At 34.2% G+C, this 24,262-nt stretch overlaps 2 protein-coding genes across 8 annotated transcripts; both read left to right on the top strand.

Annotated features, from left to right (window-relative positions):
• On the top strand, window positions 1-23,380 carry LOC128165511 (F-actin-monooxygenase MICAL3-like). 7 transcript variants are annotated; one of them, XM_052830136.1, is made up of 13 exons: window positions 1-79; window positions 9,264-9,324; window positions 10,958-11,166; window positions 12,270-12,318; window positions 12,419-12,560; window positions 12,811-12,914; window positions 13,003-14,901; window positions 15,496-15,610; window positions 17,754-17,850; window positions 18,725-18,798; window positions 19,272-19,386; window positions 19,739-19,785; window positions 20,775-23,380. In XM_052830136.1, exons 3-13 carry the CDS (start codon window positions 11,021-11,023, stop codon window positions 20,909-20,911), a joined length of 2,925 nt encoding a protein of 974 aa, XP_052686096.1. In that variant the 5' UTR covers window positions 1-79; window positions 9,264-9,324; window positions 10,958-11,020; the 3' UTR covers window positions 20,912-23,380. The 7 variants fall into 7 exon arrangements, 6 of the variants coding, with proteins under 6 accessions (XP_052686096.1, XP_052686100.1, XP_052686101.1 ...); XM_052830140.1 differs by having other exon boundaries at window positions 11-79; window positions 10,852-11,166; XM_052830135.1 differs by lacking the exon at window positions 1-79 and adding an exon at window positions 8,259-8,785.
• Window positions 255-2,988, top strand: LOC128165512 (uncharacterized). Its single transcript, XM_052830142.1, has one exon. The coding sequence runs from the start codon at window positions 735-737 to the stop codon at window positions 2,451-2,453; it is 1,719 nt and encodes a 572-aa protein (XP_052686102.1). The 5' UTR covers window positions 255-734; the 3' UTR covers window positions 2,454-2,988.
• Window positions 23,381-24,262: the final 882 nt, after the last annotated feature.

The raw sequence follows: 24,262 nt of genomic DNA, 5'->3' as shown, positions 1-24,262 counted from the left end.
TAGTCCCCTTTGTCTAGTTCACTTCTTTAAAAAAAAAAATTGGGACTAATTTTAAACAGCAGAAGTGACGGGAAAGTTTGTGAGTACAATGTATAACGTTATATTCTTACACGTGTATTTTTTACGCATACATGTTGATCACAATATTGCTTTGGGTAGATTATTGATTTATCCTTGTTATATATATTGGTAATGTGAAATTTGTCGTAGGAAATTCGAACTATGATTGACACATATCGTCGGAGGTCCTAAATTCGTCACGGTCCTAGAGTCGTGTCCCTTTTGTTTTCTTCGCGTATCTCGCGAGATTTGGTTCGAGGCTGCGCATTTCTTGAGAAAAAATTTACTACGATATGTGACGTCACTTTTTACTATACAGCAGCCGACAATGCGGTCAAAACAGGTAATATTTTTTATTTTAATTTTTATCTTCAACTATTTGCTAAGATCACTTAATACCAAATAAAGTCACAAATGAAAATGGTCAAATACACGTTTAAACCCAAAATTTAAGAATATAACAGGGGTTGTCTCCTTTGTTGACATCCAGTCAATGAAAGTCATGTGATCTGATTGGAATGTTTAAGGCCAAACAAAGATAATTTTTAGTTACAAGAAGTAAAGTTCCTTATAGCCTTTTTATTTTGTTTTTGTGTTTTTGTTAGGTTAATCCCACGTCAAAAAAGAAAACATACAGGTTATATTCTCCATCAGCTCTAACAAATGCTTATAGAATGGTGAAAGAAAATCAAATGTCAGTGAAAAAGGCATCAAAAATATTTCAAGTGCCAGACACCACTCTAAGAGATAGAGTTCTTCAAAAAGTGGATCCTGAGACAGCAGTTTTTGGGAAGAGCCCAGTGCTGGAATGCTTTGAAGAGGCAAACCTAGTTCAACATTTTAAGACGATGGCAGCTTATGGGTATGGTTACACCCGACAGGAGTGTGTAAATATTGCATCTGAGTATGCTGTACACCTTGGGAAGAGAACTATGGATAAACCATTTACCATGAAATGGATGAGGGGGTTCCTTAAAAGATGGCCAGAACTAAAAGTGTTAAAGCCAAGAGGGCTTGAACATGCCCGAGCGAAGATGGCATCAAAAGAAACAGTTGCTGGGTACTTTAAGAATCTTGAAAAAACCCTTTCAACACACAACATGCATGACAAGCCTCATTTGATTTACAATGTAGATGAAAAGGGCATATCAATTGATCACAAACCCCCTTCAGTTGTGAGTGATTCAACATACTGCCCACAGGCTGTCACATCTGGTCGGGGGAAAACTATTACCATTCTTGGAGGAGGAAGTGCCAGTGGGGTTGCCATACCACCATTTTTTATTTTCCCAGGGAAGCGGATGAGACCAGAGTTATTAAATGGGGCATCTCCTGGAACCAGTGGGACTGTGAGTGAAACAGGTTGGTCAAATGGTGTTATATTCCGCGAATATTTAGAAAACCATTTCTTGAAGTTTGTACCACGAAGTGACAATCAAAAGGTTCTTTTACTTTTGGATGGACATCGCTCCCATGTTTCTGTTGATCTGATAGAATGGGCAAAAGAGCAGGGCATAATTATCTTCATTTTACCTGCACATACTAGTCACATCTTGCAGCCCATGGATGTCTCTTGCTATGGTCCCTTGGAGAAAATATACAACAACCTGTGCCACAAATTGATGAGGGAGTCCTCTGCTACCATTACCAGATACAATGTATGTGAGGTTGCTGGCAAGGCATACACTAGAGCACTTTCTCCAGAAAATATTCAGTCAGGATTCAGGAAATCAGGTATCTACCCTTTGAATCCTGAAGCGATCAGAATGGAATATCTGGCTCCAGCAGAGGTGTTTAAACAAATTAGCCCTATTACAAACACAACACCAAGTGAAAAGAATACACATGAAGATGCGGAAAATTTAGACAATGAGGAAGATAATGGAGGTTTTGTAATGGAATTAGTGAACAAAGAGAAACACTTGAAGGAAATAAAGAGTGAGCCAGTTACCAAGGAGAGAAAAACATTGAGTAAGATAGTGGCAGGGAAGGAAATTTCTAATGGAGTAATTGAAAAAATGGTGGAGCATGAAAGAAATCAGAAAGGATCACATGGGAAAAGAAAGTCAACTAGTGTGAAGAAAGCTGAACCTAAGAAGAAAATTGTTTTTGTTGACGAGACTCAACAACCAGGACCATCGGCTATAAATTTGATTTCCGATGATGCCATCATTGATTCAGACAGTGACACTGAGAACATTGATCCGTCAAAGCTTTGTTGCATTTGTCACAGATGGCAGCCAGAACAGATCAGAAATTGTGTTTCTTTAGTGTTTACTAAATGGGCACAATGTGACAGATGCAACCACTGGGTTCATTTAATTTACTGCTCACCTGTCAGATTTGTTAGGAGGAATGACTCCTTCTTCTGTCCTCACTGTACAGAAGAGTGATCATATTGTTTTAATACAACTATCCAATATTGCATTGTTAAATCTGTTGTCAATTATACTTTATAAATAGAACATATCAATTCAAAAGATGGATTTACATGTATTAACTGTTATCAAATTTGTTCCATTATTTTTATAGATTTATTGTGTTACTGTTTATTTAAATTATTCAATTTGTTATAATTAAATAGAGTTTTAAATATTGTTAAATGTATTTTCATAATTTTTTATACTGTGCAATTCATTGTTGTTAGTATTGTCCATTATAAACGAATGTTTAGATTGCTTTGGCCTTATAGTTTTGTTTATATCTGACGTCACGACTCTAGGACCAGGTTTCAAAATGGCCGTCTCCGCTTCATTGGTGCTTTCACTGCCCACTTATTTATTTATGAAATGAAAAAAATAATGAAAACAGTGTAAAGTTTTACGCAGAAATAGAAGTGCTTTAGGTATGTTATAAATAATTTAGTGTCACAATTTTAATAAAGTGATTAAAATGACCGACATTCTTAGGGTAACGACTCATGGACCTCCGAGGATATAAGAAACCAACAAACTTACAAAGGAATTATATTCTTTTACTATTAAAGTTGCAATGAATTTTGCATATTTTAAAATTTTCATTTAAGTACATCAAAATCTTAATATTTTTATGTACATAAAACATAATTTTATAAATATGCAAAATTCATATATTTATTACAGTCTGTCCAAAGTTATTGCTTCCATCGCTTTTTGGTGATTTTTAATAAAATTACACATACCTGTGAAAGAAATACAGTTGAAATCGTTAAAAGGGAATATATCCAAGATATCTTCATTGAACAATTATCCCTTTCCACTCAGAAAAATTCACAGGAACGAAAACAGATTCCTTACGGAGATTTATAATGGGGAATGTTTACATCTTTTCTCCATTCGGAATACACTCGGAATACATCGCGCAAATTTTTAACGTTATCATCCGGGCTTATTAATGGCTGTTGCAATGCAAAATCTCCGTAGACTTTCAATTTCGGGATGTGTATTGAAACCTGAAGCGGTAGAGGGGGCGTTTCAAAACAGATAATCTGGACATTTTTTATATTAGTGGATGAATGTAGTTTGAGCACAAAGGTATTTACTATTATTGAAATATCAAGCAAAAAGTGGTGGAAGCAAAAACTCGAGACAGAGTATAGTGAACAATAATATGTAAACAGTGTGACGTTGAACCGAGCGAAGATTTAACACAGCCCAGTTTGATTTTGTAGAACAAAATTCATTTGAAACACCTGGTTGCCCACTCAAATCATTAGCCAATGTTTAACTTAACGTCCCGTGGTTAGTGTACATTATGACATCATGTATCAAGCGTAAAACATACAAGTTTTGTTTGGAAATAGCCGAAGAGAGTTACGTGATTCCAAATTTTTAAAATTTCCTCTTTCATTGGTTATCAAATTAATTCATATGTAAACTACTGGTAATAAAATTGAATACTTTATTCAGTACATCTAAAAGATCAGTTCCATGATGTTAATGTTTTTATTTTCCATCTGACAATTTGATAAGACATACATAGATCTAGTCCTGTTTCTTGATTAAAGCACTATAATTAAAACTTATCTGGTTTTCATTTTAATTTCTTTTAATTAAAATTACCTTCAATTGAAACATTGGAAAGTTTTAATCAAATTTAGGGGCAATAAACATCGATAAGTGTCAGTCAATCTATGATCGAACAAACTTTTTAAAAACAAAATGGCAGCCAATTTGGCAGCGCCCAGGGCTGGAAGAATTTTTTTTAGCACAGAGTACCCCAGATTGAACTCTCATTTTCACTGATTTTTTTATATATACGTGTTACCTTTAATCCTTGCTTCGGGAGGCGGGCTTTGCCTGCCGCTCGCTGCGCTAAGTATTACTCTTCTCCTGTCCAACCCTATATCACCTTATACTTCTCACAAAGAGTTCTTTATTAGTCTAGTTGGAATCCCAAAACGGAGTCAATGGAAGTGAATTTCTGCAAGCATTTTGGACTCCGTTTTCGGAGTCTACGCATGCGCACTTTTACAAAAATTGGTGATTTTTCAATGAAAACGTGGGGTCTACAAGAAATCATCTTGCAAAATTATGCATTTGTTGGCAGACTTCTAACATTGTTTTTATAGATCCTGGATAAAATTTACTATTGATCATACCGTATAACGGGTAATTTTACTGCTGTGATTTTTTACGAATTTGTCATAAAATAGGGTGATTTGAAGTTTTACACGTAATTTTTTTACGAATTGGACATGTCCATAAAAATTAAAATCATCTGTGGTAAAAGGGGGGAAATTTTCACCGTGACTTTGTTACAGTTAACACATATACAAATTAGATAATCGTTTTTCTGTTAACGATTCCTTATATTTATGATTGTGTTTATACATTTACCTTTATTTCATATGTGATATACGCTTTACTTATTCCTATTTATCTGGGTATCATCATTGATGTACACCATGTGCTCGTCTCAGTTCGATTTACCGGGAAAAAAAGAAAGACAACTCCATTTCAATTTTTTTTTTCTCTCTCTCTATTTCTTTCTCTCCCAACCAGAAAAGACATCTAGCTACTAACGTGGCATTATACGTAGTTTTGAAAAATACTCAAGACTGAATAGAAAGATCTGAACTGTTAACACCATGTGACCAAAAACACTCAAATATACCTACAGGTACGGCCGTCAGGGACTGAGCTGAAGGTCATGAACATTACTTTCATACATACGATGTAGAAAATTTACGTGCAGTGTTTTTTTACTTCTGTGAAAATTTACGCGTTTAATTTTTACGTATTTATAAAACTTGTAAAATTAAGTAAATATAAGCAGCACGTAAAAAATACCCGTTATACGGTATATATTTTCTATTGTAGACTTCATTTTCTCCCTTAAATCCACCATTGACTCCTTACAGGGCTGTAGTCCTGGACCTTAGGTGCTGTGCTGGTGTTCAACGTCAAAGTGGTTCTCCCTACTGGAACTTCAGCATCTCTTTACTTGCCTCTAATAGTCTTTCAAGCACCATTACCAGCCCAGTAAAGTGAAGTAGTGCTGTTTGTTCACATGTAAAAATGGTGACTTTCGATCTCAATGCAAATTTAACATACTACATTTTCCAAGGTCGGATGCTTATTCCAGAGAAAATTTGAGGCAAGTAAAGAGACGATATCAGTAGAAAATTGCATGAAGAATTTAATGGTACTAATAAATACACAAATTTTTCAATGGATGGCACTGTAGCTCCCAGGTCTGACTCATGATACTCTTGATAGTCCAGTATCACTAATTTTAGAAAAAAGGTACACGTATTTCCAACTTAAACACAGAAGGGAAGTAATAGGAAAGAGTTGATACACTACTTTGTTTCATAAGGGGAAGGGGTTTTTTAAGGTAATTTTTAGGGATGTCAAATTTACTTGGTTGGCCTAGTCGATTGAACGGGGGCTTTAGTCGAACGGTAGTCGAGTACTCGTTCATTTATTTGAAACTGTGTTTCCTTTTCAAACCAAATAATGCTACTGTCACATACATCTTATGTTAAACTAAAAAACATTGAAAAACTTATGATACTAGTATATGTAATATGTACGAAATGTATTTGATTTTAAATCAATTGAAAAGTATTTTATCAGAATATTTGTTAGCAAATGTCCTGGCTTTTCCTTGTTTCTTGTGATGCTTACACATAATTGAGCTTTATATCATCTTAGGCAAATCAAATGTGACCATGCATTTCCATGTTAATTGTTTGTGCCTAATCACCAATCAAAGATTAATGATTATAAAAACAATCACCTTGAGATAATTATTGATATGATTAAATGGTGTGTTCCCGTTTTGCACACATTTGATAATTGGGTATAGATCAATAGGTGTGAATTGTGTTGTGATAGCAATTATAGTCTGCTTTCAGTCAAAGATTTTACCTGGATTTTTACTTGTGTTTTATCATTCATTCATCAGCGCCATGAAACAAGAAGAATATAGATATTTTGTTGTGTTTTAGACTAATAACTATTACAATTTTTTCATTTGATAAAATAAAGATCAAATTAATATTTTTAGTCTTAAATTTCCGCTCACTGATAAGAAAAATTAGGATAAGATGATTTGATTTTTACATTTTTGCCCATTTACTTTAAATATAAAACTCGATGAATTGAGGAAAAATTGCTGGTCCCGGGCCAATTGGAAGCTGATTCAGTGGATAATTATATGATAAAGGGGAAAACTACACGGACAGTCATATGGGGTAGTCCGTGTCTCTTTTTACAACTTACATTGTAGATGCAAAATATGTAAATCGCATGTTTATAATTGGTTGTTTGGTATCAACAGAAAGATTATTATGAAAAAAAACAGACCTTTATCACAAAATATTTCAATCTTCGAAGTAGCAGCCTTGACAGTAGATCTTATGATCGACATCACCGCTTTAGTATATTGCGGGTCAATTTTCAAATCAGCGGCTCAATAAATTCGGACAAAAATAATAATTTAAATATTGATTCGATATACCTCAAACTGAAGAAGGTTGAAAATGTATGAATTAGGTCTACATTTGATAGGTTTTGTGAAAAAATATTTTCAGTTTTTGAAGTATATAAAATTGCCTATTTATCATCATATCGTCATACATTAATTTGTCTAATAGTATTCTCTTCGATTATTCAAGCCACAGCATAAATGAAAAATAATTAGCAGTGTTTTCACTAGACACATTTCCTCCATTAATGTAAGCAAAAGCAATAAATAAATACTAATATATGATGTTTTCTCTTCAAACTTGTAGCGTGTAAATGTATTTCCTAAAGGCAGGAAGATAAACAAAAGCACAACATTTTTGCAATAATCTTTTTTGTTTAAAGAAATCAATGAAATTGTTGATGACCAAATCGATGTTTAAAATTAAATTCCAGAACATGGATGTCAATTATTATGTAAATGTGCTTCTATGCAAGTTATATTGTAACATAAAATAAATGTAAATATCAATTGCGAGTAGATATGTTTTATTTATTTCATTGTCAATTGCCCTTACAGGAACTGTGATATAGACAATAGCAATTAAGCAATTATCTCACCTGGTCAAATTCCCGTTTCGCACACAATTTTTTGATACCTAATTTTCAAATGTGTGCAAAACGGGAACAAACCGATTAAATTTTTGATTATACAAACATCTAATCCAATAAATAACTGATTACAAGAAACAGAAATTGTTCTCCTCAAGAACATATCTCAGACTGCCTAAGTATATAAAAAAGATCAATTTTCAACCACTTAAAAAATACGCCAGAGGACACCAATGGAACAGAATGCAAGATACAGATCAAACATGATGAGAAAAGAAAACTGTTATTTCATCCGTAGCCCCAAAACTGCCGCATTAAGAAAAATGAAATAAAAGATTTTGAATTTTATTTACTTTATTACAAGTAATCAACTGAGAAAATTTTAGGCGATGATCGATGTCTAAGTGATAGTCAATTACGCGAGTACTCGTTAACATCCCTAGTACCGGTAATTTTAATTAGCCCACAATTAGGATCAAGTAAAAAATTTGAATTGAATTTTTGATTCTGTGTTGACAAGGAAATATAAATATAATATTAATAGTGATGTAGAGTACATGTACTATTTATGAGAGGTAATTAAGAAAAATGTATCAGAGGCGTTGTGCTAATCTAATTACTAGTATGTTGTTAATGGGGACGCAGGTCTACAAGTACCTGGCAAGCATGATCTTGTGGATACATCTATAGATCCATATATTGTCCTGTATGCATTATTTACAGACTATAACTGTCCACTTGAGTCGAACAAATGTCAAAGTGTTTTCAAATTCAATGAATTGTTTAAAAATTTAAAAAAAGGAAGAGTCTGGTTAAATGAGGCACTTTAGTCATAGATAAACATGTTGATCATAAGTTTTTACAGTGCTTAACAACTTCATTGTCATCTGGTGAAGTTGAAGTGTTAGTTAGTTTGTTACAGGCATTTCCCTCTGGAGGTTATATACATTGCTTTGTTTGTAATTGATTTCAAGACTAGCCCATTTGTTTGTTGTTGGTTAGGAGGGCCATAGACCATAATGTGGTTTTATTATCAGTATATTTTATACCTCCTCCACACAACACTCAACAAAGGGGGGTAATTCAGATTATCTTCTCACTTCACAAGTACGGGTTAATAACCCTCAGTGAAAAGGAAATATTAAATGTTCACAACTGGTATACTTGTACTAGCTATAGGTCTTGTTTTGAGGAGAGAGTGCTGTATGGATACCTAGCGTAAGGTACTGTGAATGTCTGCTTCGCTGACTCTTGTCTTCTGTGTTGAACAATTAACATACATTCATTTTCTTTTTCACCTGTACACTTCACAGACAGGTGTTGATTAGAGACAGTTATTTCATTTAAAAATAAGTCTTCCTTGTTTTACTACACATCACTAAATTACAGAGTATGTGAAATAGCTAGTTGAAGTTTGACCTTTTTAAGTTTGTGATGTGGAATGTTTTACATATTTTACATTATGGGGAATTACTGTAGTAATGTTTTAAATTTACTTGCATGGTCTATTGAGGGTATTACTAAAAAAACTTTTATTGATATTTTATCATGTTACTTATGCAAGGATGGCGATAAAAAAAATGAATGTTGTAATATTATTCATCAAACCGTAGGTGCCAGCTGTTGATGGCGTACATGTACAGCTCAGCATTGGTTTACATCAGTGGGATCATTGATTTATTATCCACCATCTTGTTTCAGGTTGCAGCAGACTTGTATGACTATGCAGGGAGATATGGACAGACTACGAAGAACTACTGAGGTGAGGGGACAGTTTTATTTGTACATGTATCAATCACTCAGCTACTCTGCGGCATACATAGAATAATATATACACAGGTGTATGGGCCGATGACCACTGCATGACTTCCCATACTGTACACTAGTACAACAGTACATGTAGTAGTAATGTACTACTAACAGAGCCCCTACTTTTGTTTCTGTTTTGTGTATAAGGGCAGTCAGGAAATATTGATTGCAATGCCTTGTTTGATAATTAACTATATCATGGTCGTAGATGTGCATGTACATTATGTACATTGTAAAGTCCTAGAAAGAATCACAGTTAATTCACCAATTGCAACTATAGCATTGACGAAGAATGCATATCATTTCATTATTATGGGAGGATCTTGGTTTTTTCACGAAAGAAAAAATTATTTGTAAATTATTTTTGTATGAAGCCTGTTTAAAAAAAAAAGGAAACCAAAAAATGTGAACAATTTATGTTATCTATGTTGCATCTGTGTCAATAACATACTTATGTCACTAGCACGCTATATTGATCTTTAAATATTTTATGCGTGGGATTTTTTAATTTGACCATGCATGCACATTGACTGGAAAGAATTTCTTGTATTTGAGTGGGTATATAGGTTCTGTTACTGCTGTATAACAAAATATCCGTGTGGTGGAAACAAAGACTGCTCAAACCGACACACTAGTTTCAGATGACTGGTTTGTAGATCTTTTATGTACAATACCAATCCCAGGATAATGGGCCAAACAATAAAATTGATTTTAAACACCATAAAAACAAACATTTTAATGGTGTATAACTATATTGCCATGTTTATGGAGTATAAAACATGATGAAGGCCTCAGGATATAGAGACACTCATAGACAAACCCAAGTTTTTATCAATATGAGGGATATATTAGTCACCAATTTGATACTGAAATAGCATATCGTGTGCAGGTCATATGCTCTTTATTACAATTTAAAGAAAGGATTTAGATCATTGTTGTATTTAGCTGTCTGTTCTTTATTTAACAGAAAGAAAATTTTAAAGTTGTGGGAGGTTAAATCTAATTTGACATATTGTCAAATGATATGATATTATGTGGGCAATCTGAACAATTTGAACAGCTCCACATCCAGCCTAGCTGTTTATTTACATTGGTGACAGCACAAAGGCAGCAGTTGATTGTGTGTGAGGCACGTGATAAGAAGTCATTTGTTTAGAATTACTTGGCAGATTTCATGAGACCTGTGTAACATTTAAATTAGTGTGGGCTGATCTGAAATGTTAAAGAAGGAGGCTAGCTAGCATGACATGTGTGTTCCTTAATGTTTGACAGAGAATGAGTGTCCAGGTTGTTACAAAGATTAAATACCTGCACCACAGAGGGAATGTGAATTATGCTGTGAAATATTTCAACAACCCATGAATTTTATCTGTGTCAGTTACTACCAGTATATATGCTCAAGGATATTTTTGTATAATGGTAATGGACTGACTTGAAGTGTGAACTGCAGAAATGGAATTGAAAGCACTTTCATTTTCAGAAGTATTGTTTATAGACAAGGTTAACAATGTGGTGGACTTTCCAGTAAAACCCTTCTTTAAGCCTGGGTATGTGTGACTCTTGAGTGTGTATGAATATCATTGAAGGAAAAGTGTGTAACCACAGAAGGAAGGAGATAGCTGTCACATACACAGGGAGGACTTCACATCATGGGGACCAAGGTGCAAGCCCTGCAGCAATGGTGCAAGAAGCAGGCGGATGGCTATCGGGATGTGGACGTCGTAAACATGACATCCTCATGGAAGAGTGGCATGGCGTTTTGTGCAATCATCCATAGGTACCGACCCGACCTGATGTAAGTATCACAACCATTTATTTGGGGGGGGGGGGGGGGGGGGGGGGGGCAGGATATCACGTACGTCATTGTCATGCAGTCATTTTTTACAGTATTTTGCAGTATCAGTAGAAATTGAAACATATGGATACCAACCACTTAAATATGTAACAGTCATTTGCTCTATTTAAGATTCCACATTACTAAATTACAGGATAAAATGAGTTCTCATGATTAAACTGATAATTAATGTTAAAGAAGTGTCAAGTTGATTTATACATAATTATGTTGTAATAATAAGAGATCCTTCTGATCATTTATGATTAAATACACTATGAATGACATAAAAATCCAGCTCAAATCAGCTGAAAAAACAAGTAATCTCTTTATGTACTTAAGTCTATTATTGGATTAGTCACCTTGTTTATTCATTCTGCATAGTTTGCATATTTGTGGAGACACACTGCAACAAAACCGTGTAGTGTGGCTAGTGTTCTAGCTGACAGAGAGGAACAGACCCAGTGTAACAATGTCTTACTGAAGTCAATTCCACACACAGCCCAAAATAACCAAGTTAAGAAATAGAAATAGTTAAAACATCACATGCATCATGTTTCCAATACGTTAAAATATGGTCTCTCTTATATCAAAGTAGGAAACCTGTGTTTTATGTGATTTAAGCAAAAGAAAAGGAAAGATATAAACCTGCTAGCACCTTTAAAAAAAAAAATGCCTATTCTGTCATCCTGTCTTTGACATACAGTTCAGGTTGACCCACACTCATTCTTTAGAGCAGGTTTTAATTAGTATAATGAACTACATTCCAGAGTGTCCGGTAACTGTATATTGTAACACAGACATGTGGATCAGGAATAATTTAGTTCTCTCTTAGGCAATATGATTGCTGTCACCGGTTGAGAGATTGACATTCCAAGACAGTAGCTTTTCTGTAGTTGGGGAAAATTTCATGTCTAGAAAATTGAAAATAAATTGAAAATAGAATGCTGGTACAAGCTTTCGTTTGTTCATTAACAGCTGTTAATCAATGAAGGTGTTGTTATGATAGCATTGTTCATATCATCAAATATTGATGGACCTCGTGCTATCTTCATTTCTTATTGCAGTGACTATGATGCTCTTTCCAAAGAAAATGTGTTGGAGAACAATAGTCTGGTGAGTACAGTAGCTAGTTAGTGATGAGGCCCATGGTCTCCATGATTTGTTTATATATCGTATTGATTCATCATCTTTTACTCTGACTGAACGGTTACAGGCATTTGAAGTGGCGGACAGAGAGCTGGGGATTCCTGCACTACTGGATGCTCCGGACATGGTTGCCATCAGAGTTCCCGACAAACTGAGTGTCGTCACATACGTTTCCCAGTATTACAATTACTTCCACAACAAACCTCCGTGTAAGTTTCTTAATGCTGGTGGTTTATCCCTTTGTAAAAAAAACTATATACTGTTAACAGGGGCAGCAAACATTTATACATTGTAATGATGCCTTTACATATACCAAGTGTTCAACTTGAGACCTAGATATTATTAAGACATACAAATGTTTGAATTCAAAGTAGTGTAAGAAACAAAGCCCTAGTAGTGCTACAGCAGTCTAAAAAGATTGAGGTAGATTTTGGTAGCTTTAGTGTACGTGTATTGTAGTGGGAGGACCAGGAGTGAAGAAGTCAGTGAAGAGGCACCAGAATGAGGACAAATCAGGACCGGAGGCCAAACGCCAAACTCTGAATGCTGTCAATGAATCGCCAGTAAGACACCAGTCCTCATCTTGTGTTTTAATTCATATTGTAAACTGAAATTTGCTGTTGATTTAAATTTTTTTTCTAAATTTTGAAGATAAAAGAGAAACAAGTGTCCATGGGTGATAAGTGTGGAATTTGTAAGGACAAGGTGTATTTAATGGAACGGCATATAGAAAACGGTAAGCTCTACCACAGGGCTTGTTTCCGTAAAAGTGAACTCTCTCCTACTACAAAAATGATCACAAAAGCTGAACATGAGCAACAGGAGACTAAGGAAGCAAAGAAACCAGACTTCTGGAGAAGAAGAGCTGATGCCAAGAAAAGTGAACAAGTAAAAAAGGAAGAAATTAAGGATGAATCTCAGCAAAAACAGGAGAAAACAAGAACAACTAAAGCAAAGTCTTTGAATTTCTTGGATCACAGTAACGATGAAAACAAGTCTAAATTCAAAGACAACAGACACGAAGAAAAAATGGAAGTTTCATATTCTAATGGCCATCTCAAAGATGATAAGGTTAAGGATGATAAGAATTCTCATAGGCCAGTTCCCAAAGCACGCAATATTACATCACCCACAGAAAGTCAAGCTACATCTAAAACAAGCTCAAATGAACCAGAAAAACGAAGCTCTGTGCCAAAATTTGAATTTAAATCTAAGATTGTTTCCTCTGCTCCAAAAGCAAGTGTTGTTTCTAAAGTTGACATGGACACTGCCAAACCCCAGCCTGCAGTGAGACACTCTGCCCCAGTGAAGCCGTCACAGTTGTCTGAAGCCACACAGCTTCCTCAAGACTCAGAATCGCCCCCACCTCTGCCTAAAAATCAGCCACCAAATATGTTGTCAACAGCAAATAAAGACAATAACACAAAACCTTCAGGACTTCATCTTAAAACTAGTGAGGGTAAAGTTAAGGATGTATCTGCTAAACAGCGGGATTCTGAATCCTCCATTTTTAGTCACATTTCAAAACGTGACTCTCATGGTCTCAAACTTTCTAGTGCATCCAAATCCAAGGATGGTGGAAATGAAAAAAGTGTCACTGACAAGGACACAGAGCCAGTGGCTGTGCTGATGAGTCCCACCAGTCCGGAACCGCACAATCCAAAAGTCCTGGGTGGTCTACTGAAAAACCTGGCTAACATTCGACAAAGGAAAGATTCCGTGGATGAAGTGAATAAAAAAGTGACATCACCAAATTCTGAAGGTAAACAAAAGAAAATCTTTGATTGGCAGACCAACAAAACAACTGCTGAGAACAGAAAGGAAGTGAAAAGTCTTGACTCAACAGAGGTTAAAGGCAAAGCAGCTCAAAGAGCAGAAAAGGCCAAATCTGTGGATTTTCTGGCTGGAAAGAAGACATTTGTTAGTGAGAAAAAAGAGCATGAAAAACCTAAAATTAAAACAGATTTAACTATCAGTGATGAGGAACCAGCCTGGAAAAAAGCATTGGAAGAGCGAAAGAAAAAGAGAGATGAAAGACCAAAATCGGCTGACTTGCTCTCTGAAAAGAAGGATGAAAATACAAGACGTGTAGTGTCTATGGATGTGCCAAAAGAAAAGGATGAAAGACCAGCATGGCAGATTGAAGCTGAGAAACGAAAGGCAGCAAGACAAGGTGGATATGTGGACCCAGAAAAAGCTAAGCTTGAAAAAGGTGAAACCAAAGACAATTCTAACGAGAAAACTGCTGGTGGTGTAGCAAAACAGTTGATACTTCCAAGTTCAATTGCAAAGGAAGAACCAAAATTATCTGAGCCAGAAAAAAAGATAATTTCTGTTGGGAAAAAGTTTGATTTCAAATTGTATGATAATGAACATGAGAAAAAGGTGAAGGATAAACCCCCTCGACCTCCCCCAATGAGTCCTAGCTCAGGGCTCAAATCTCACCATGGCCTCTCCCCAGCTGTCTCCAATAAACTCGTCTCCACCAAGAAAATGTCAGCACCCTCACCTCCAATATCATCCAGGCCCAGATCAGAGATCAAGACCTTCGTAAGTGTTTATTGTTCATCAATCTCTAAAAGCACAATCCTGCTCTGTCATACAGTTTTTGTTGATAAAATAGTCATTACATTACTGAAGAATAGATGTTTGTTCAAATGCAATCAAAAGCTTATGTGAATTTCTTGGATAGATGTAAATGGAGGTATTGAAATCTGTGTGCTGGTAAGATATTAGCTGTAGTGTTTTGTGGATTATTTTTTTAATTTTTTTTAACCCTATTAACCATCAGAATCTTTTATATATGATCCATGTCAGTTTTCTTAATACATTGTGTTACTTTATTGTTTCTAGAAGACATATATTCATGTTTAACAGTATAATGATAACAAAACAAAGGAATTTCCTAAGTTCATATCTTGGGAAATATACATCTTGTATAACTGTGTATCAGTTATTGTTTAAAAGTCAAGTCTTATATGTAAATGTGAAGTAGTGATTTCATACAAATTAAAGAAAAACCCAGTAAATTAGAATAAATATTAAAAATATGAATAAATTACTGGTAATGAGACAAAGTCCTTGATAAAGCTGATTGAAATTTGAAGTTTGAATCAGCTGACCTATGATGTGTGTACATTGCAGGGGGACATGAAGAGGCTTTCTCCTCAGGAGATCCAACAGCAGCTGAGTGACATTGACCATCGGTTGACAGATCTGGAGATCAGGGGCAGACAACTGGAGGAGTCCATCAGAAAGGGTTACTATTCAACCATTCTTCATTTACTGTGCTGTGTATAAAAGCTGTAATCACAAAATGCATGCTTTACATCTTATTGACTGAGAGCTGTCATTCTCACAAGTTCCTGAATCTTTTATTGAAAGGTTTGATTTTGTTGGTGACAGGTGTAAAATTGACAAGTTTTTGTCTTATCGGAGCCAAAGGCTCATGTGAGCTTTTCTGATCAATATTTGTATATTGTCTGTTGTTGTTATCTTTGTTGGATGGTTGTTGTTGTCATAAACTTTTAACATTGTCATCTTCTCCAAAACCACTGGGTTAATTTCAAGAAAACTTGGTGCAAAGCAAAGCATCCTTAGGGAAAGGGCTTTCAAGTTTGTTCAAATAAAGAGCCAGGTCCTCTTTAAAGGAGAGATAATTTAAAATTATTGAAAATTTGTTATGTGTCAATATTTCACAAAGGAATATATATATAGAGAAAAATCTAAAAATAAAACTTTTCTCAAAAACCATTCAGACAGAAATTATGTAACTTATGTTGTGTAGATTCAAGTTTGTTTAAATCATAATCCCTGGGGGTAGGGTGGGGCCACAATGGGGAAGAGGGTCAAATATTTACAAAATAGTATATCGAGAAAAAACCGTATTCTCAAAAACGGGGAATTGTTGAATTTTTAAATTGGAATAGAAAAAACTTAAAAATATCTTATTCTCAAAATCTGAAACATCAGAATGAGCTCGATGTTTAACTAAAGTATATCTTGTGAACAATTTGAAAATCTTTATAAACAAGATATACTGAACTAAGTTGTCTAAATATTTTTTGTTTTTGATACTCTAAAGATGGTCTAAGCTTTTCTGATTAGTTATAGCTATTGTTGTTCAGGTGAGTGATGTGGCCCTTGGGCTTCTTTTTACTTGTTTGTTCTATAGTTGACTAGTCTGTTGACTTAGTTGACTTTGCTAGAGTTGACTGGTCTATAGTTGACAAGCTTTAGCTGACAGTTATTTGGATTTTTGGGGTCTTTTTTTTTTTATCTGTTTGCATGTTATACCATCATGGCTTTTTCCGCTTTTACATCAATGGAAATGCATTCCTTGACCTTGCATATGTAATCACCAATGGCTTCTAACCCAATGCTTGCTGTATTCTCTAACATTTGCAGATTAGTGCTGTCCTATTTCCAGAATCCAGTCATTATGGATAGAACATTTCTTGGGTAAAGTGACTCTAATGGCACCAGTTTGGAGATTTGTGTAAAAAGAATTGTTTTGAAAAATGTCACTTACTGTTAACTGAGAACTGTACAACACTCTTTCTGATTGGTTTGATTGAAAATGCAAAATTTATCAACACCTTTTTACTTTATAAATTTTTCTTATAAAATATGATCACTCACTTGCTGTTTTTTTTTATTTAATTTTTATTTTTTAATAGCATATTTTAAGTCACCCTCATATGCACTAATTTTGAGTGACATTTTCCAAAACTTAAAAATAATTTCTAATCAAAAGGCCCAGCAGGGTAAATCTTATATTCTTTAACTATCAGGCAGCTGAAAAATTCTCAAGAAGCTAAACAAAAAAGTATTACTATTAATCTGATTTTAAATAAAAGCAAATTACAATCCTTTATTTTCTTTATCCCCATAACAGAGAAAGTGTCTCTGTTTGGAATAGTGACTGTGGATGGTTGATTGGTAAATATCTGATCATTTATACTTATATATCATCTCACTTCATGCTTGTTAATATCATCTGACAAAGTAATTAAATATCAGATCATTTAATGCTTAACTGTCACCTCATGTAATGTTCAACTGTCACGTCATGTAATCTAGCTATAGAACTGAATGCAGAACCTTGAGCATTGTAAATATGTCATGTCGCATTAAATTTAGAAACACGCATATAAGAGTATTGTAATGGTGAGGAAAAAAACACTGAGACAATTATCATCTGTCAATTGGCTCCTATCGAAACAAGTGAGAACATCATATTGCTGAAGATGAACATCTAGAGACTGTGATAGAATTCACACTATTAATGATTTTGAAGATTTTGTAAATTCCAGAGAATGCCATCTCTTCAACAGCCATCTGGACACAGATTAAATCCTAGTGTCTAGCTCCTCTCTATAGGTATATTGCTGTTTTTTCAGATCATGAAGAGGAAGATGAAGGCTTAATGATAGAATGGTTCACACTGGTCAATGACAAGAACGAACTTGTACGCACGGAGGCCGATCTCATCTACATGTAAGTAATATCATGTCATGTAACCTATATCATGAACATGTAACCTATTTCATGAACATGTAACCTATTTCATGTATATGTAACATTTATCATGAATATGTAACCTATGTCATGTACATGTAACCTATGTCATGTACATGTAACCTATGCTGTGTACATGTAACCTATGTCATGTACATGTAACCTATGTCATGTACATGTAACCTATGCTGTGTACATGTAACTGTGTCATGTACATGTAAGAATTATCATCTACCTCTACATGTCTGTTATATTGTCTACACATAAGCAATGTTATCTACATGTAGCTTATACCACATGCATGTGAGTTATATCATTTACATGTACATAATATAATCTTTATATCCTTTACAATAACATGTAGTTATGTGATTTACCCTGTAGTAATGGTCATATCTTTAAGTAATATACATGTAAGTTACACCATGTACAATGCATGGTAGTTATTTTCATATTTACAAGTAATATACACTTAAGTGATGTACACTTACATATACTTATTAAATTAAGTAAATTTACATGAACATGTAACTGATGTCAAACACATGTAAGTATGTTCTTATGATGTTAGCGAAACAGATACATGTACCAGTATACTTGTACATGGAAGTGATGTTTGTTTAATGTACACATCTACACAATAATGATATAGTAGTACTTCTTCTTTGCACACCTAGATTGCACTGCTCATACCGTTAAGTTGTGTGGATATCATCGAACCAGTTATATGCACATTGAAATTACTGTATTACACATGATAAAGAATGCAAACTTGACAAATGTCAGAATATGCCAACGTTTCACATCTACACATACTGAGTAAGCATTGTTTATATCTACCAACTTGTTACAGATCTAGAGCACAAGAACTTGAGGATGAGCAGGAGAGAATAGACAGAGAGCTTAGAAAACTTCTGGACAAACCAGGTGAGATTACTGTTGAATCATTAGAATTTTTCGTGGTATTCGTGGATAGCCCTCACCCACATATTTACACTTTCGATGAAAACTAATATGAATGAGCAAAATTTCAATAATCCACTAAAATTGGCCCCCACAAAATTAAATGATTCTACAGTAAGTTTATTCACAAAGTGATTAAGATTTGGCAGCAGGTCCAGCCTGTTTTAGACGCTCCCTGATTTCTTTCGTAGTAACTCCTTGGTAGCATCATTCAGATTTCCTTTATAACTGCACATTGATTTATCTAAACTTGTAGTTGAAAGAGCTAGGTTTTCTCTGTGTTTATAGTGTTGAAAGTACATTGATCAAGCAGTTAGATTCTTGTAATACTGCATATTTTCGAATAGGAACTAGTGATAATGATTGAATGTTATGATCATGATTGAATGTTGTGATCATGATTGAATGTTGTGATTATGTTATGATAATGTTTCCAGAGGATCACAAAACTGATGAGGACAAAGAACAGGAGGAACGCTTGCTGCAGCAAAAAGTGGACCTAGTCAACCAGAGGAGTCTGATTGTGGACTGTCAGGATGAGGACCGCATCAGGTCAGCACACCACACACCACACGACTCTGTCTCACCGCTGCTCCACACATACATATGTTGCTCTGTGTAGTTCTCTTAGTTTTATCAAATTGGGTTAGCTGCTGGATATAACAGTATCCAAGCTATACTGAATATGCAGAAAGGCTTGGAATCTTTAATCGTCGATATCTTGATTATCACTATTATTCTTTTAAAAATGAGTTAAAAGTATCAACCACCATTTCTATAGACACTCTATCTTCATGCAATTTCTTGAGTTTTATCGGATAACCCCACAGAGATTGAGGTGATGATCCATTGTGGGGGTTAATCACAATAATTATTCTATTGTATTATTATTTATGAACTACAGATATGAAGAAGAAGATCGGGACATTGCTGAAATACTGGCAAAAAAAGGTGAGAATGGTGCACTGGTGATATCTGCTTCATAGACTGGCTCGTCTTCTGCTTCATTGACTGATGATTCTACCTCCATTAACAGACTTGATGTTGATCTGAATTAATATGTTAATTTTTTTTTAAAAACCACGTTGTTTAAAATTATGAAAATTAATCTCCCATTTTAGGATTTTTGAAAACAAGAGAAATGGTAAAACCTGGATGTTTTTGTGTATCACATGTAACAACAAAATTTGTTTTATATAAGCCCGGTGTTACTAGCCTGCCTTCGATTTACATACTCTTTATGTTTCTGTGTGCATGTATATTAAACTATACCTTGTCCTAAACACTGTCCATTTAGAAGACAGATCTTGTACTGAATTGATGCACGTATTATTAAGATGAAACAAATGAAATTAGAATGAATTAAATTTCAAAAGAGTCGGCTGGGTATTGGTTATGTATGGTACATGCAGTAGTATTCCATTGTTGATACACATTGGTTACATGGGGAAGTGGTGCTACATTGTTTGGTAGAAGGTTATCAATACAGTGTTTTTGATGGGCATGGGAAATATTCTACTAATCAAAGTCATTGTCAACCAAAAATTTCAGCCTTTTGAAATTCTGTAAAGAAAGATACGATAAATTCATTTTGAGACAAATCCCAGTAGCTAGGTTTTAATGAAAGTTTTTTGATAGGTTTACTGATAATACAGTGTACTATATAAAGTTAATTTATATACCATATATATATATGAGAACATTTACTGTTTGTACTCTGTGTCATCTGGTTCCATCAACTTACAATTTAGAATCCTTGAAGACTTGTATAGGTCCTCAGTCATCAAGGTGACTTATTGCTATCACTCGCTCTCTGATTTCAACCAAAATATCTTTGTAGCTTCCTTAGGGGCAGGGAAACTTCCTGACCCCTGACATTAATCCATTATAGTCAGGTAATGTACACGAGAGAATGAATCATGGACAATATATATTTTTAGACTTCTGCAGAAAGGATTCAGAAGTAGAAGATTCAAAAGAAGAAACAAAGATCAAATCAAAAGAAGAAAGAAAGGCTGAAAAGAAGAAGAAGAAAAAGAACAAGAAAGAGAAGAAAAACAAAAAAGAGGACCCCTAAAAAATACTTGTCTTTGTTCAGATATTATATGTTATACTGGTATGCATCACCATGGAAGAACTTTTTGCTAAAAGAGCTCAAGTACTTCCGTATTATTTTTCTCCCAGAAATGAGACACTATTTTTCAACAAAAATCATCATTTTATACTAAAACTTTTTTTCATTTAACAAAATTCAGTTCATCTTTACAAAAAATTGTGCTTATTTAAAAAAGATTGCTGTAGAAGAATTCCTATTCCTATTTCCTGTATATGAAATACCCTTTCTCTATAGCACCAGGTCTCTGTTTTACATGTACATCACTGACAGGTGACTAAATATGTGACTTGACAACTACAGATTTTGTGTGTGGATTACTAGTACTTGATGTTAGGGGCCAGCTCCTGTGTATCAAGAGGTTATGGGATTTTTTTCTTCATGTAGTTCTCTTTGCTGACATAAATCATTGTCCTGTTTTACAAAATGTAAACACATCAAAAAGATGACAAAGAGTAACAACTTTATCCCCTTGACCTAGGAGAAGATTTTGAGTCCTAATAAATATAGTTTTCAACCACATGAACCATATCTGTATTTACTTTAAATGTCAGCATCAGTATTTTTGGAACAGTAAGATGTCTGTTAAGCCATGAAATACTGAAAGATGTGAGACTGATCTTGGAGAATTATATAGCCTGGTGTGTATTTGTGATATTGTTATACTTAACAAATTTTGTCCGAGACAAAGATTTTAAGATAATTATTGGTAATATTTGATTGGACCATAATAGACCAAACAAAACTCATTGCATTTGACATAGGTCTGGTGTCTAAACATTCCGCGATTCATCGAGTCGTATACAACACATTCCGATCTTTTAGTATTTTGAATCAATATATGTATATTTTTAATGTTGCATACATTTATTCACATTTTGTTTGTGAGTTTCCATACTGCTTCTGCTAGATCTAAATGCATTGTTATAGTACCAGATAGTATTTTTGATTTTTATATGCATTTACACCTACACATAGTACATGTGTATATGAAATGGTACTGGGTAAATGTACTTTATTTTACTTATAGTAAATGTACCATTAGTGTAATAATTGCCTTGTTTAGATGATGTCTCTAAGTGCATTGCCATGCGACATACTTTTTCTCATTCAATACAGTTATTTTTTTAAATCTTGAATTACTATTTATTGTCTGATGGTAAATGTTGCCAAATAACCATAATTCTGATAAAATTACAGCTGGGTTAATGTTAACCCAATTGTTTTGTTGTGGGTTTTTTTTTTCAGAGAGAGAGAGTGCATGGATGATGAAGCCAAAAACAAAAATGATGTAATTGCAGCTGTTAAAAGTTTCAAAATTCTTCTGTTATGTTAAAATGTACTGTCTCTTTACATGCATCATATACACTTAATGCTATTTTGATTATCATGGAATGTCTATATACCTCAAATACTAGTATGTGCTATGCATTTATACTAAATATCATTAGTCCTTTTGAAAAGACAAGTAAATAGCTTCGCCAGTACTGGTAGTACCTGATGTTTGAACATTTTAGATTCGTAGTTGCTGATTAATAGTTATAATTTTTTCTGACAGTCAAAGCTCCTCTATTGTCGAATGCCTTGGTCCTATGATCCTATATGTTGTTTTGTTTGTATATTGTGTGTACAAGCTGTGCCTGGGTAACTGCTGGTCAGTCTCAGCCAGTGTAAACCAAGGAATGGGGGGGGGGGGGGTAGTGGCTACTGTGTTTATCTACATAGACTAATCAGTAGAGTTGTACTATGAACTCCCTTATAAGCATTGTGGTTTGTTCTCTGTATGATATTATGAAGGTTTTAGACTGTTTTAAAGAGAGGTTATTGTCTCCACAGCTTAACTAAACATTATTTTTGTTCTGTCAGTGAGAATTGATTGAACTTTTTACAGACCTGAACAATTCTTTAAAAACTCTATAGTTACAGAGTGGTTCATTTATATTCATTGGCAACAATTTTCTTGGATTTAGTTTATAATAATTCATAGCTTCAATGATACATTAATTTATGGAAAATAGTCTCACCAATAGGACTTTTTTGTTATTTCTTTAAACACCTTAACAATAAAATTCATTAAAACTGATGACACCACAATATCCCTGAATGTGTTACATAATATATTAACCTCTCCACATTTGTATTGTTGTTTTATTGAAAGGGGAGAGATTTTGTGTTCTTAATGACCATACATTCCTATTCCTTTTTTTTTTAAATAAAAGAATTAAAATGAATAGAAGTTTCAATCGGGTGATTTAGAATATTTTCTGTTTAAATTGCTTACAAATCATATGCAACTGTTACATAATTATCTGTTTTATAAAATACTGTTGTTTTTACTTGCTTGTGAGGATGATGTACTGTCCTATGCTGCTAGCAAAGCATCATATTATATTGTAGCTTTTAAGTTTCAATGATAAAAAGTCTAAATTTGGATTTCTGTGTTGTTTTAGATTAACAATTAACAAAATTGTTTGAAGATATCTTAAAATTGAAAAAAAAAAATGGTTTGATATATCAGTTATATTGGTTCAGCGTGGGTGGTAAATTACCTGACATAATGGGTTGTAAGTTACCAGCATGAACGCTACTTTTTAATTGAAAATGTGTTATCTTTCTGATGAGGTATTGAAGATATGAGAATGTAGGCAAACTAAAGAAAATGTTACAGAAAATATACAGATATAAATCAGTAACCCAAACACGGTGGACACCTGAGGCGTGCTCAGCAGAGAGAGCGCTCGCCAAAAACTTGTATTGCGGGTATAGAGAATTTTGGCGAGCGCTAGCTCTGTTGAACACGCTTCTGGTTATATTGATGAGAGCTGGATTTTCCGAGCACTATTTCCTCAAGTATGATAATACCATTTTTTTAAAGATTTTTTTTGTCCCATCCAAGTAAAGATAATGAGGTTTCACTGAATGCATATGCAATGGTCCAACCAGTTAGATAATCAACACCAATTAGCTCAGTTGATAGAGCATCTGACTAGAGATTCTGATGAAGGAATGCTCTAACCTGTTCTACAATGTAGTTTGTTATTATGAAAGTCTTCCGTTTCCAACGTAAGACATTGTTTTCATATTGTTTCTTATTAATGCAGTTATTTTTAACATTGTACAATTATTTTTTACTGGCGATTTCTCAAAAACTTTCCAACCGATTTTCTTTTTCATTTTTCACATATGATTGTAAATGGTAGGACAAAAATTGTGCAAAATCACGAGACCTTTTTTTTATCACTATAAAGATTTTGGGACCAGTCTCTTTCACAAAGGACCTTTTGGGACCAAAGTCTTTTTTGAATACATGTATCT

This window comes from Crassostrea angulata, chromosome 10 (genome assembly GCF_025612915.1).
Source record: "Crassostrea angulata isolate pt1a10 chromosome 10, ASM2561291v2, whole genome shotgun sequence".
Classification (NCBI taxonomy): Eukaryota; Metazoa; Mollusca; class Bivalvia; order Ostreida; family Ostreidae; genus Magallana; species Magallana angulata.
Note: the sequence above shows the minus strand (reverse complement) of the source record. Positions and strands in the feature narration are given on the sequence as shown.

Excerpts from the sequence above, each read along its gene's own strand:
- LOC128165512 (XM_052830142.1), top strand. The coding sequence starts at position 735 with ATGGTGAAAGAAAATCAAATGTCAGTGAAAAAGGCATCAAAAATATTT.
- LOC128165511 (XM_052830136.1), top strand. The coding sequence starts at position 11,021 with ATGGGGACCAAGGTGCAAGCCCTGCAGCAATGGTGCAAGAAGCAGGCG. Across the intron at positions 14,902-15,495 it reads GATCAGAGATCAAGACCTTC|GGGGACATGAAGAGGCTTTC; the intron begins GTAAGTGTTTAT and ends TGTACATTGCAG. Across the intron at positions 19,786-20,774 it reads TGAAATACTGGCAAAAAAAG|ACTTCTGCAGAAAGGATTCA; the intron begins GTGAGAATGGTG and ends ATATATTTTTAG.